Source organism: Caloenas nicobarica, chromosome 7 (assembly GCF_036013445.1).
Source record: "Caloenas nicobarica isolate bCalNic1 chromosome 7, bCalNic1.hap1, whole genome shotgun sequence".
NCBI lineage: Eukaryota > Metazoa > Chordata > Aves > Columbiformes > Columbidae > Caloenas > Caloenas nicobarica.
This window is the reverse complement of record NC_088251.1, coordinates 25,014,134-25,026,797: the sequence shown is the minus strand read 5'-3', so window position 1 is coordinate 25,026,797 and position 12,664 is coordinate 25,014,134. Positions and strand designations below refer to the sequence as shown.

At 36.2% G+C, this 12,664-nt stretch overlaps 1 protein-coding gene across 8 annotated transcripts in view; it reads left to right on the top strand.

The window, feature by feature from the left end:
• Positions 1-12,664, top strand: part of KCNMA1 (potassium calcium-activated channel subfamily M alpha 1) — a 468,790-nt gene that overhangs the window by 315,815 nt on the left and 140,311 nt on the right. For all 8 annotated transcript variants that reach the window (XM_065638846.1, XM_065638845.1, XM_065638841.1 and 5 more), the window contains exons 10-14: positions 14-124; positions 1,441-1,546; positions 2,947-3,029; positions 5,309-5,378; positions 7,116-7,271. In XM_065638846.1, the coding sequence (XP_065494918.1) occupies positions 14-124; positions 1,441-1,546; positions 2,947-3,029; positions 5,309-5,378; positions 7,116-7,271 (526 nt within the window). The remainder of the gene's footprint in view (positions 1-13; positions 125-1,440; positions 1,547-2,946; positions 3,030-5,308; positions 5,379-7,115; positions 7,272-12,664) is intronic.

The window sequence follows — 12,664 nt, the reverse complement described above, 5'->3', positions numbered from 1 at the left end:
TTTTCTGTAACAGGCACATAGTTGTCTGTGGTCACATAACACTTGAAAGTGTGTCCAACTTCCTGAAGGACTTCCTGCACAAGGATAGGGATGATGTCAACGTAGAAATCGTCTTTCTGCATAAGTGAGTAATCTTTCAATATTAGTCTTGTCATCTATTACTGATACTCATTATATTAAGCTGTATCTTTTGTTTTGGTAAGACAGAGGATCTTTCAGGCTTCAAATAACCATAAAACTAGTGTTTGCAGTTACTTGTGTTAACAATATATTTTGAAAAATGAGTTGTTTTCTGAAATTGTTTTATAACCTGTTGCTAAGTATAGGTGTTTCAAGCAGACAGGCTTCAGACCCAGTCACTTCAATTGTGAGGTGGATAGCTAAGCACATAGTTGAAGTGGGAATGGAATTATGAAACAAAAAACTGAAATAAATAGATGTGAGAATTTTATTTCAAATATTTCTAGAGAACTACCAAAATTGTTTAAATCAGTTAAATTAGTGAAAAATACTGTGTGTCATGTTAACTTATGCTATCTGAAAACACATTTTCACCTTTGATTTCACTAGGAAAAATTTTATTTCATATTGCAAACTATAAAAAGAAAACTGTAGGTGCAGATGTAGTTTTAATATAAATGAGAGATATTACAGATACTGCTCTCTTACTCATATACCCATACCTACCCACACATAGTCTCTTGCGTTTTTCTGAAGTGGGATTTGGAAGGGTGTCTTAGGGTGGTTACTGTTTGTTGTAGGCTCTGCACTACATGTAATACACCATTGAATAGGTGTATCTATGGGGAGAAGCTGCTAGAAATAGCCATGTGCTAGAAAAAGAGAGAGAGAGAGAGTATGAAAGGTCTTTTCTGCTCTGGAATGGCATCTGTTTAGAAGTGTTGCAAGCTATGAATGACTGATGTTTTTTTGCATTAAGCAGTAAGTTCTGCACTTTTCTGCTTGTGAAAGAAAATGGTTAAAAAGTTAAAGAATCATTTATGATAATTCAACAACAGAAGCTGAAAACCTAAGAACCAGCAGCACTTGGACACTTTTTTAATCTTGTCCTGACTGTTTTAACAATGGTGGGGACAGGCAGAGGATGGTTGTCTTCCTAGACAATTTGTGTGGAGAATGCTGTGTGAGCATGTTTTCAAATGTTTGCACCAATTCTTCTGGATTCACGTCTGTGAGAAACTGATAAATGGTGAACAGGCAGAGTAGCACAATGAAGTGGGCCAGAAGTAAGAAAGTGAAAGCAGTATAGTATTTGTCTTTTAAGTACTGCCTTCTGTTTCCATGCCACAGGAAAAGCATCAGCAGAAGTCTGAATACCTAAAATAAATAAATAGTTTGGTTTATAAATGAAGGAAATGGACCAGTTATGAAAACAGACTTTTCATTTGCTCTTGTGTTTTCTTCCTCTTCCTAATGCAGTATCTCCCCTAATCTTGAGCTGGAAGCTCTTTTTAAACGACACTTCACTCAGGTGGAATTTTATCAGGGTTCAGTCCTTAATCCCCATGACCTGGCGAGAGTGAAGGTAACAGCTCTGTTTTGTTCTCCTGCTAATTGAATATTTTTTAAGTACTCACTGCATTATTTGGAAAAAAAAACAGTAAAGCTTTTCTCCGTGTAACCCCAAAAGATTGTTTTTCCATCTCTAATAGCTTGCCTAATAAATTATAGTATCTATCCTTGTAAACCTCATTTTCTCTATATCTTTAGATCTTCAAAGCTACAGTAACACTGTGACTTAAGATACATTGTCTGCCATTCTGTTGAACACTTTATGAATTTTTCATTGGGGTTTAATTCAAGAGTCTATTTTACATTAATGTTTGATATAATAGAACATTGTCTTACAGTAATTGCTTAAAATGCTATTGTCTTACCTTCATCACAATGATTAGAAAATGATTTTTCACCTATAAAACCCTTTTTCTATTGTCTAGAATCCTGGAAAAAAAATACAATTTAAGATTTTTGGTAGCTAAAAGGAGATGGCTTTATTGTCTAGAATTCTCTATGGTAAATTGTTCTGTAATCTTAAAGCAAAGCACAAAGCTTAAAAAATGTCAAGCTGTCAGATACAGCATTTACAGCATTAACTCTTTCATGTTGCCTTTTTTTTTTTTTTTTTTAAATGGAACGTAAATAATCTACTTAAGCCAGGAATATTTTAGTTCAATATTAAGACTTTCTGGAGTATTAATCATGTCTTTTGTCCATTTTGGCTGCAGAAATTGCTTAACCTTTTGTAGTCCAACACACACTGTTTCAGTTCATCAGAACATAATGTTCTAATTATGACCATAAAATTGTGTGTGGTTATTTTGTGTTCTGTGTTCCACCCTTCTTTGTGTTGGTATTTGGTTGTATACACTGAAAAATACTTTCATCATCTGCTTTGAGTTTAATAGAGCTAAGGTTCGTGTGAACATTGAAGTCCTGTGAACAGATCAGTTCTCTTCCTCCCACTTTCTAAAACTGGTGCTCAGATTCTAAATCAGAAGGTCAGCTGCCTCTTCCTGTCTTTAAATTCCCAAACAAGGCTACAGGTCTTGTGGGTGCACTGTACTGATATAATTGGAACTTCCTATGGATTTAGGGGCCTGAATTTCAGTATCTGGTTACAAAGATATGTTTATTGACACCTCCATGCCTCAGCTGATGCAATGTAAGAGTCAATAATTGAGCTACTGACCTGGTCTGAGCATCATAAGCAAGTTTCATGAGGTTGCTGTGTGTATGTGAGAGCTGTTATCATCACTCACATTAACTCATGTTAGCCTTGTCACATTTTTGATCATCAGTATTAAGGACTGACATTCACACTCATGCTGGCAGTGTTGGATTCCCTAATACTTTATGATGAAAGAAGAGCTGGAAAGAGAGGTTGCTATTGATATTTTCTTTTTTTTTTTTTTTTTGGTGTCTTAGATAGAGTCAGCAGATGCGTGCCTAATCCTTGCCAATAAATACTGCGCTGACCCAGATGCTGAAGATGCCTCCAATATTATGAGGTAAACTCATTAGTTTTTCATAGGTTTTTGGTTGTTAACTCTGATTAGCTAACTTCTGGTGTCTAGGTAGACTACAGCCACATAGAGCTTTACTGCTGATCTGTTGCACTTGAAGAACATTGCAGGAATTTTTTTAGGGTACAAATTACAAGATTGTCTCGAAAGTTCAGGATGAGGATAACCTAAATTTCTGCCTAAACCATTTTAATTTAGCTTTTTTGGAAAGAGTGTGTCAGAAGAGACACTTGGAGCACAAGGTTTGGTACTCTTAGTTTTTTGTCAGGACCTAGGATTTAAGTATTCATGGCTGAACACAGTCCCAGTAGAAATGTGAGGAATGGGAATGCAGTTATGTTGTTGCAACAATATGGTACCCGAGTGCATGTACTGCATGGGTTGGTGCTAATGATGGAACAGAAGGACCCTTAATCACTTCATCCCTCATTGTTCCTTGGTTCCTTCTACAAGTAATTACAGTGCTTGGGGGAAAGCAACATATACACATCATGGTGGTAACGTACAGTGGTCTCCTATCTTTATCCTCCTTTTTTACACTGAAGACCAAACATTTCTTATTTTTATTGACAAGGCACTTACCACATTAGGGATCACCAGATCTTTTCCTGCTTTTCTCTTTACGTTTCCTGAAGGAAGATGATGAGAACCAGTCAGTAGATGGCAGCTAGAGTTACAACAAAGCTAAGCCATTCCACTTTTGTGTTTTGTTCATACAACCCTAGTTTTAATGAGACTAGTCTCTCCTTTTTTAAATGTCAATGATTTGTTAAAAATTCTCTAACATAGAATTGCTCAGTATTATGAGCCAATTTTACTGGCTTTTCAGATGTTTGCATGCTGTGAATTGAAGTAAGGGGAGAAATAAAAAAAATTCCTCTGGAAGAAGTTCGTTGGGTGGAAGGGATCTGGCTATCTGTGACAGGTGCAGGGCTTAAATATGCCTAATTTCATTTTCCAAACATGTTTTTGAGTTTCAAAGTAAGAGAACTTATTTTTACATTAACCGCATAAAACACTTTAAAAACATTCCAGTTGCAGATTAGCGCATTCTTCATAGATTTAATACATTTAAAGTAATAAAAAAGTGTTATTTTAAGAGTGGAATTCTCTTGTGTTATCTTATTTAACAAATTCAACAAAATTGAATGTTTAATTAAGTAATTCAGTAAGAAATGGAAAAATAGAAGAAAGACTTGTTTTCTCCTTCCGATCTAGAAAATAAACTGAAGTCGGCATACAACTTTTTTTACCTATTTTGTGCTCTAGCTTGGATATGCTTCAAAGCACAAGCCAGACCAGCAGATTGCAAGATATTTCCTACAAAACATCGGTGTAAAAAGTTATGGTGTTCAGACTTTATGGGACTGGTGATTCCATAATAATTCTGATTATTTTTCATTTTGATTATTTTATCTTCTTTTTCTACCTTTAGTGTATATATACAGAACTGATTTGGGGGGTTGTTTCTGTCTTTAATTTTGCTCAATACTTTTTCAATTTTTAAATTTAATGTTTCTCTCTTCATAACACATTATCAATCCCCTCATTTCTCAAACATTTTTATTTCCAGCCACTTTTAATATGTATATGGTTGAGGATATCTTAGGCTCATTAAATAATTAAGAATGCAGTCAAGTTGCAGATTATGGAAGTAGCCCCATATTTTATAAATTCAGAGTGCAAATATCAGTTTCAGTATTGAGCTTTGGAACAATCCATAAAAATTAAGATGAAATTGCATGTGGATTTATGTCAAACAAAATTATTCAAGGTTTTTGAATATGAGAAATGTCTAGCAACTATAAATAAATAATATGTGGTGCACCAGAAAGAAAGGGATTATTTTCAGACACTTATCACTGGGAAAACTTATTAATTATGGTGGTTCAAAGACACGAAGATAATAATTGAAGATGACATAATAGTTGCAAGTGTATTATTTGCTTAACAGAATGCCTACAGTATCTGAACAGAGCTGCTAAAAGTAGTTTCTTTTTCTGCAAATTCTGTAAGAGTAAACCATTCAGCTGAATAATTCTTGAAGGTTGATGTTCTCTAGTATTAGTTGATGGTTATTAACTGAATTCACTAGATGTAAATATTGCATGGGTCTGACTTCAATCAGTGTGCTGTACAGCCAGAGGAATAAGAAAGTACACTTTTAACTGTGAAACTTGACAACACAGTAAATGTATTGGGATATATTATCTGGATATCCCACCAGCTAAAAGTTTTGTTTTGATTTCTTTTTTTTTTTTTAGAGTTATTTCAATAAAGAATTATCATCCGAAGATAAGAATTATCACTCAGATGTTGCAGTATCACAATAAGGTAACGTGGCAACCAACAGTGTCTCTCCCCAGAGTTTTTTGCTACATTGCATTCACTCATACACATTTTTTCTGTCTCCACTTATAGTATTTTTCTTTCTGAACAAAAATGTCCTAATAAGCCTTATCATGTAATTCAGTTTCAAGGTAACTCAGTTTTATTTATATTTGTAAGGGACCTTATCAAAATCCTCTGACATTCATTAATTGCCTAGGGTCCAATTCTTAAAGCTACAATGTCCATAGCTGCTATTGATTCCAGATGAGCTTTTAACCACTTGGCTTCTCTAAGTTTTGCTCATCTTATTACACTAGAGCTACCCAAGATGAATTGATAGCCTCTAGGCAAGCCATCTGAAGTTAGTTCTTTGTGGGTACTTAAACAGAAAAATGCATAGAATTATTGTCTTATTAGAGATTTCCTTTGATTTTATGTTTCTTGCATGACAATGTAGACCTGAAATTGCCAAGTGGCAGATACAAAGTAAGTAAAATTAAGTGGTGGTGGTTTTTTTTCATTTAAAGCATAATTCAGTTGTGGAATTTGTTCCTAAAAATATTGTGGACCTCAAAATCTGTGGAAAGAAATTGGGCAAATTTTTGATGGTAAATCCGTGGGTTTTAAATGCAATGAGGTAAATTCATTCAGTCCTGAGATGAGGAAACCCATAAACTGCAAGGCTAGAAAGAATATATCAGAGGACAGAGTACTCATATGTGACTTGCTTCTTTTGTTGTTTCTAAAAGCATCAACCAGTGCCCAGTGTTGGAGAAAAAGCATGGCTAGGGAGATCTCAATTCATTTGGCTAGAACAAGAGCAATTACTGTTGCTGGCGATGACCGCTTCCTGTATGTAAATGGAAGGAGCCTGTACCTGTGTTTTTATAGAATAAAAGCAAGGTGTTTGCTTTAAACATGTTGAGAGGGGAAGGTCCTTTAAATACTGCATTTTCCTTTGTATTTCCAATGAAAGTGTCTTGAAGAATAGCTTTTATCACAGCACTGAACTGTAATATTAATTTATGATGGGAAACAAGCATGAAGGCCTCTGTTTCCTTATGTCTATGTATTTTTATAAGGCAGATGGAAGAGAGAATCTGACAGAGTCATGCCAATAACTGAAGAAGATGAGTACATATCTAACCGACCAGTGACAATACTAGAGGTCTCACTTGGTCAGCTATTTTCTTTATTCTATCCTTATAATTAGCAGTCTTAGGAAAAAAGTTTGGATTTTCACTAAGCCAAGTGTTATCCTTTAGGATGGAAGAAATTAAATAGAAAAGACATAAGATGTATAACTTATTAAATAACAATCTTATAAAGGTTGCAGCTTCACGCAAATTGTAATCTAAGTTATATTAGATTCCTGCATATTATGTATGTGACTTATCAGGCAGAGAGTAACTCAAAGTGCAGTAAAAGGAATACATAGAAGCGAAAGAAAACTTCACAAGAGTCTATGGTTTGTTTAGATGTGAGGATGGGCCTGGCAGAGTGTCACAGCCAGAATACGGCTTGAGAAATGTAAGGTTTCGTCTATAATAGGTAAGATTGGAACATTCTTAGCATAGACTTAGTAGCCCTAAAATACTTGGAGTGCTTCTGCCAACTTAGAAGAAGTCAAGCCAGTAACAAAGAAAATTGTTCAGTGCTATCTCCTTCAATACTGTACTGTATTTGAGGAAGTATATGTGGTTCTTCACCAGTGTTTTTGCTTGTTTGTTTGTTTTCCAGGCTCACCTGCTAAATATCCCAAGCTGGAACTGGAAAGAAGGGGATGATGCAATCTGTCTTGCTGAGCTCAAGCTGGGTTTCATAGCCCAGAGCTGCCTGGCACCGGGCCTTTCAACAATGTTAGCCAACCTCTTCTCTATGAGATCATTCATAAAGGTAATATCTTGTGTCATTAAAATGTATGAGTCCACAATTCAGTTTGTCAGAGAGCTGAGTAGAAAACATGGCTCAAATATGAAACAGATAGGAACACATTAATGGATTTTTTAAGCAAAAAAACCCCCAGTGCACACTTACATACGAAAGTTCTCTGCTGCGAATTGGGCAGTGAGCCAGGTTCTGTCAAGTTATGTTTTTATTTTTATTCAGCAAGTGTTTGGCCTTTAAATGATTGTTCCTAAGCGTCACCCATTGCTAGGGAGATATTTCTGGTGGTTTGTGTTTTGCTTTGTTTTAGACAAAATATGTGTTTATCTTTGAGAAAAGCCCCCAGTGCTAAACAAAAATATGATTTATATGTATCCCATATAGCAACAAAGTGTCCAGGAAAAAGGACTGATCATTTTGGCCTTTTACATCAAGTGGCTAGTGGACCTCTGACTGTGAGAGTAAAAACATGTGTTGGAACTGAAGCCTGGACTTCCTACAGCATCATTTGTGTATTTGTTTCTCCTCAAAGAGCTCTTCTAGACTTACACGGCAAAATTTTAACCCAGTTATTGCTAGACTTCTTGTGGCAGCTGTACTAGTTCACTGGATCAAGGCCTTGATTGCAGCAATCCATGCTGCTTTCCTTGTGCCTTTCTGGGACGCTGATTCCAAGCATAAAGGGTGGTCAGTTTCCAATGCCATGAGTATTATTAATGGGACGGGAAACACTGAAGTACAAGGTAGGCCATGGACCACTTCAAGTCCATTGTGCAAGTAAGAAGAAAAAAAAAATTAAAAAAAAAAAAAAAAAAAAAAGGGATCCTAATATCCTCAGATGACAAAGCCAGTACTGTTCAGTGCAGGGCAATGAGTCTTTATTTCTTTTGATGTCCTGAAGTTCTTATTAAGGTATCCTTTGGAAACCTCCAAAAAATTGGAGACAACAAACTCCTGTGTGTCAAGAATATTCCAGACTATTACAAATAGTCAAAAAAGCGCACCAGTATTCAAAATGGAAACAAGCCTGGGTTCTGCACTTTACTGTCTGCAGTTAAAATGTTGGTATCTTTACTCATGTTCTTTAAAAAAAAAAAAAAAAAAAAAGCAAAGCTGTTTTATTTCAGTAGTGCCAAACTTGGGAACTGTCTATGACTCATCAGCATATGGTCACTTTGATATTAATCCTTTCTACTTATATCCCGAAAGAAAACTATTTATCTTATGAACTTCTATTTTCTTGCCAGGCATTTTAGTCTGCCTCACTCTTGTCTGGTGCAGTAACCCAGGACTCTCAGGAGTCTCAAACATTTTTAACAGTCACACTAATGTATCTAAATTACTGAGGCAACCTATTCTATGAACTTACTCTTGGAATCACAAGTAGGCCTGGAACTTTTGCTCAGCTTCTGTCTTTCCAAAAGTCAGAAGGGATCAGTTTTCTCTCAGGGAGATCCAAATGTATGAGTATAGTCAGTCTTAATGCAAGTTGTTTTAATACTGAATTTAGCTTGCAGTGAGAAAATTGAGAGATTCAGAAAGTGGTAAAGTATACAGATACCTGACTATTGGAGGACTATACTAGAGACTCATTTATGGCCTGGATTTGTAGTTAAATCATTTAGACAAGTGAAAAACTGCAAATGTAAAGGTACAAGCTTTCCAGGAAATATATCTAACCACTTATGCCATTATCTTGCCCACCTTCAGTCCCATTTTTTTTATTTTCTAAGATATTCTTATAATAATTGCAATACAGTGACAGATTGGACTATCTCACTGATGAACAGTTTTAAGCTGAAGGCTCAGCTTTGCAAGGCAGTACTCAGATTACATCTGAGTATTTCTATATACACTGAATGACCATAAAAATAGCAATGATTTTGATTTGGAGGAAGATATTAATGTCAGTTTTGCTCTTGAATCTGTGATTAGGTACAGTTAGAATAGGATGCAGGCCTACCTTAACTTGTGTTACTTCAGATGTCATCTTCAGATGACACTGAGAGAAAAAATACCATCAAATAGTGCGTTTGGAGAATGCAAGACTGTTAGTACTGCTTAAAAGGATGCCTGCTACTTAACTAAGGATGAATTGTCCAGGCAAGTAAAATGCATATCGTCATTTCCAAATATCTCTGAGTATATTGAAGTCTAAAGCTAAATAAATGTACAAGAACTGAGACATATTTCTTCAAGAGAAGCCAACTCAGTTGGCAACAGCAAAAGTTTTGTTTCTTTATTTAGCTCAAAGAATGCTCTTTCTTCAAGCTGTCTTACTCTTAAAACTCTATTTGAAAGAGAAAACTATTACTTAGTGGTGGCTGTGAATCAACAGTGTATTGTAGGAGAGCAGCTACATTGACTGGAATTGTTAAAGAGGACTCTATTGAAAAGAAATATGTCCATTCCCTAAAAGAACTTCCGCCCCTTTTCACTTAGAGTACTGAATTTAAGTACTGTCAGGCCTTCATAAATTCCTTGGGCAAATGTTGTTAGTGGAGTCTCCCACAAGTTAGGAGGTTGCCAGGAATATGTACTGAAACTTCTGTATTTCTTAAAGAAAGCTCAGAAAGTGTGTTCCTCCTCCTTCATAATGTAATTAGAAAGTGATTTAATGTGCCATAAATGTTTGGTCAGTCAAACACAAATGAACATGATTGATGGTGACTTTGCACACATTTAACTCATTGTGTGTTACTCTACAGCAAAATGATTTGTGTAAACAGAGTGCCCAGTATTAGAGGTAAAACAAACAAAGAAACCTCAAAATATTATATTTGTTCCTAATATTTTCCTTTTGGTTTTAGCAATGTAGTCTCATATGGAATCTTTTATATTCTCTTTGGCACCAAACTGAACAAAAAGAAAATCAGCTCAAAAAGATTAAGGTTCTGTAAACACTTAAAGAAAGAAAGATAGATTGCTCAGCAAATGATATGTTAAGAAAAAAAACCCCGAACTGCAACTTTACACCTGTAAACCGTATTTCAATAGTCCGTTCTTTTTATAGCACACAATGTTATCTTTGGTGTATTAATACAGGAACTGGGACTCTTTATTACTTGCATAGCCTCAGAAAAAGGTGGAAATAGTATGCTGTACTGCAATTTTTGTATTGTTTAGATTAGAAAATGTATACCAGAAGTCTACCCATATGAAAAATATTGCAGAGAGTAAGTAAACAGAAGAAAAGGCAGAGATGGCCAAATTCTGTCCCTTTATACAGCCATGCAAGCCAATATGAGTTAGCATTGTTGCATACATTAATAAAAATTGAAATGTGGTTCTTGAGTGTAACACATGTCCACAAACGAATTAGTTTTGTCTTTGCTCTGTTGGTAAGACGTACACCTCATTCCAGATCTGAAAAATTACCTAGAGCAGTCTTAATTCTCCTCTAAGCTATTTTGAGAGCAGGAATGTTCTGTGGGCTCTTTTGGCAGCTGTTGCTCACAGCCACACATATGCAGTGCCCCCTTCTCCCACTACATTCCTTTCTAGTCCAGGCTGAAAGGCATAATAAAGCCACCCAGATTTACGTCTGTCAGGTGCTTACCTACACTGATGGAACAAATCAACTGGCTGACTCTTTATTTTTGGCCACCTAGGCAGCCTTGGCTATTTTTAAGTGTGATATACGCAGTGATTTCTTGAAATGAAGTAGAAAGGGATCTGGGGGTGCTGATGGACAGCTGGCTGACCATGAGCCAGCAGTGTGCCCAGGTGGCCAAAAAGGCCAACAGCATCCTGGCTTGTATCAGGAATAGTGTGGCCAGCAGAACTAGAGAAGTGATTGTCCCACTGTACTCGGCACTGGTGAGGCCGCACCTTGAATGCTGTGTTCAGTTTTGGGCCCCTCATCATAAGAAAGACACTGAGGTACTAGAGAGAGTGCAGAGGAGGGTGATGAAGCTGGTGAGGGGCCTGGAGCACAAGTCTTGTGAGGAGTGGTTGAGGGAGCTGGGGCTGTTTAGCCTTGAGAAAAGGAGGCTGATGGGAGACCTCATCGCTGTCTACAACTACCTGACAGGAGCTTGTAGCATGGAGGGTGTTGGTCTCTTCTCCCGAGTAGCAAGTGATAGATAGGACAAGAGGAAATGGCCTCAAGCTGTGCCAAGGGAGGTTTAGATTGGATATTAGGAAAAAAATCTTCATGGAGAGATTGTCAGGCATTGGAACAGGCTGCCCAGGGAAGTGGTGGAGTCACCATCTCTGGAGGTGTTTAAAAGGCATTTAGACAAGGTTCTTAAGGACATGGTTTAGTGCTACAGTTAGATTATGGTTGGACTCGATCCTGAGAGTCTCTTCCAACTGAAATGATTCTATGATTCTAAGTTTAAAAGACGGATGGGGAGGGAATGCCACTTCTCAATTTATTGTGAAGTTCTTTAGGAGGCTTCATAATAAAATGGTTGCCTGATCCTCATTACAGAATTTAGACCAAGTATTAATGTAGCCTGTTCACAAAGACATTTATTCTCTAAAAGGTCTGTCTGAATAAAAGATTTTAAATCGCTGAGTTAAGTAATTAAAAACTGCTGTGGTTGAAAACTGTTTGCTATTTACAAATAGTATCAGTCCTTGTGATAAGAGTGATGATCCTTGTGGTCCTTTCCAACCTGGTAGTCTATGATTCTATATGATTCTTGGACAAAAGTCTACCATGGAGTGCATTTTTCAGTCAATCATTTGAATAGATCAACACCAACCTATCTTTTCCATTATGACTGAATATAAATATTGCCATGTTTTGTAAATTTGAAAGTATTAAAAGTAGGGCCTGTATGTCTTTGAGTTCACACCCATCAAGGCCAGCATCTAAAGAATTAGGTGTCATAATATTTCAAGAATACTGTCTCTGCTTTGACCTATGGAACAATGAAAAAGTGCATATATTTCTCATTTGAAATTAGACCTAACCTTAATTAGCATATTTGATGTTTTATAAAACATACATTTTTCATGCCAATTATAAAAATCATTCTTGCATGCAGAAACAATTGTGGGAATAGTTGGCTGAGGTGGTAAATTCTTTATACCACTAGGGATACTTGTTAGCTTTGATTTAAGCAGACAATGGAATTGAGTAAAGAGATAGTTGATAGTTTATAATACTTAAGGAAATTCAATTATAAGACTGTAAATCTAAAAAGCTTCACTCTTTGCTAGGGATGTATGAACTGCTTTCAGCCAAGTACTTATCTGTCAGATTTCAATAGCCGTATCTAAAGACATAATAAAACCAGACATTCACACAAGCAATTTCGGTGAACTGAAAGGGCATGGTAGGTGAATATGAGGAAATGTTTAAAATACATTGGTTTCAATGTACAACTTATTTTCAACTACCAATCAAGAATATTCTATGTGTACTCTCCTTTTATTTTCATCTATGTTGT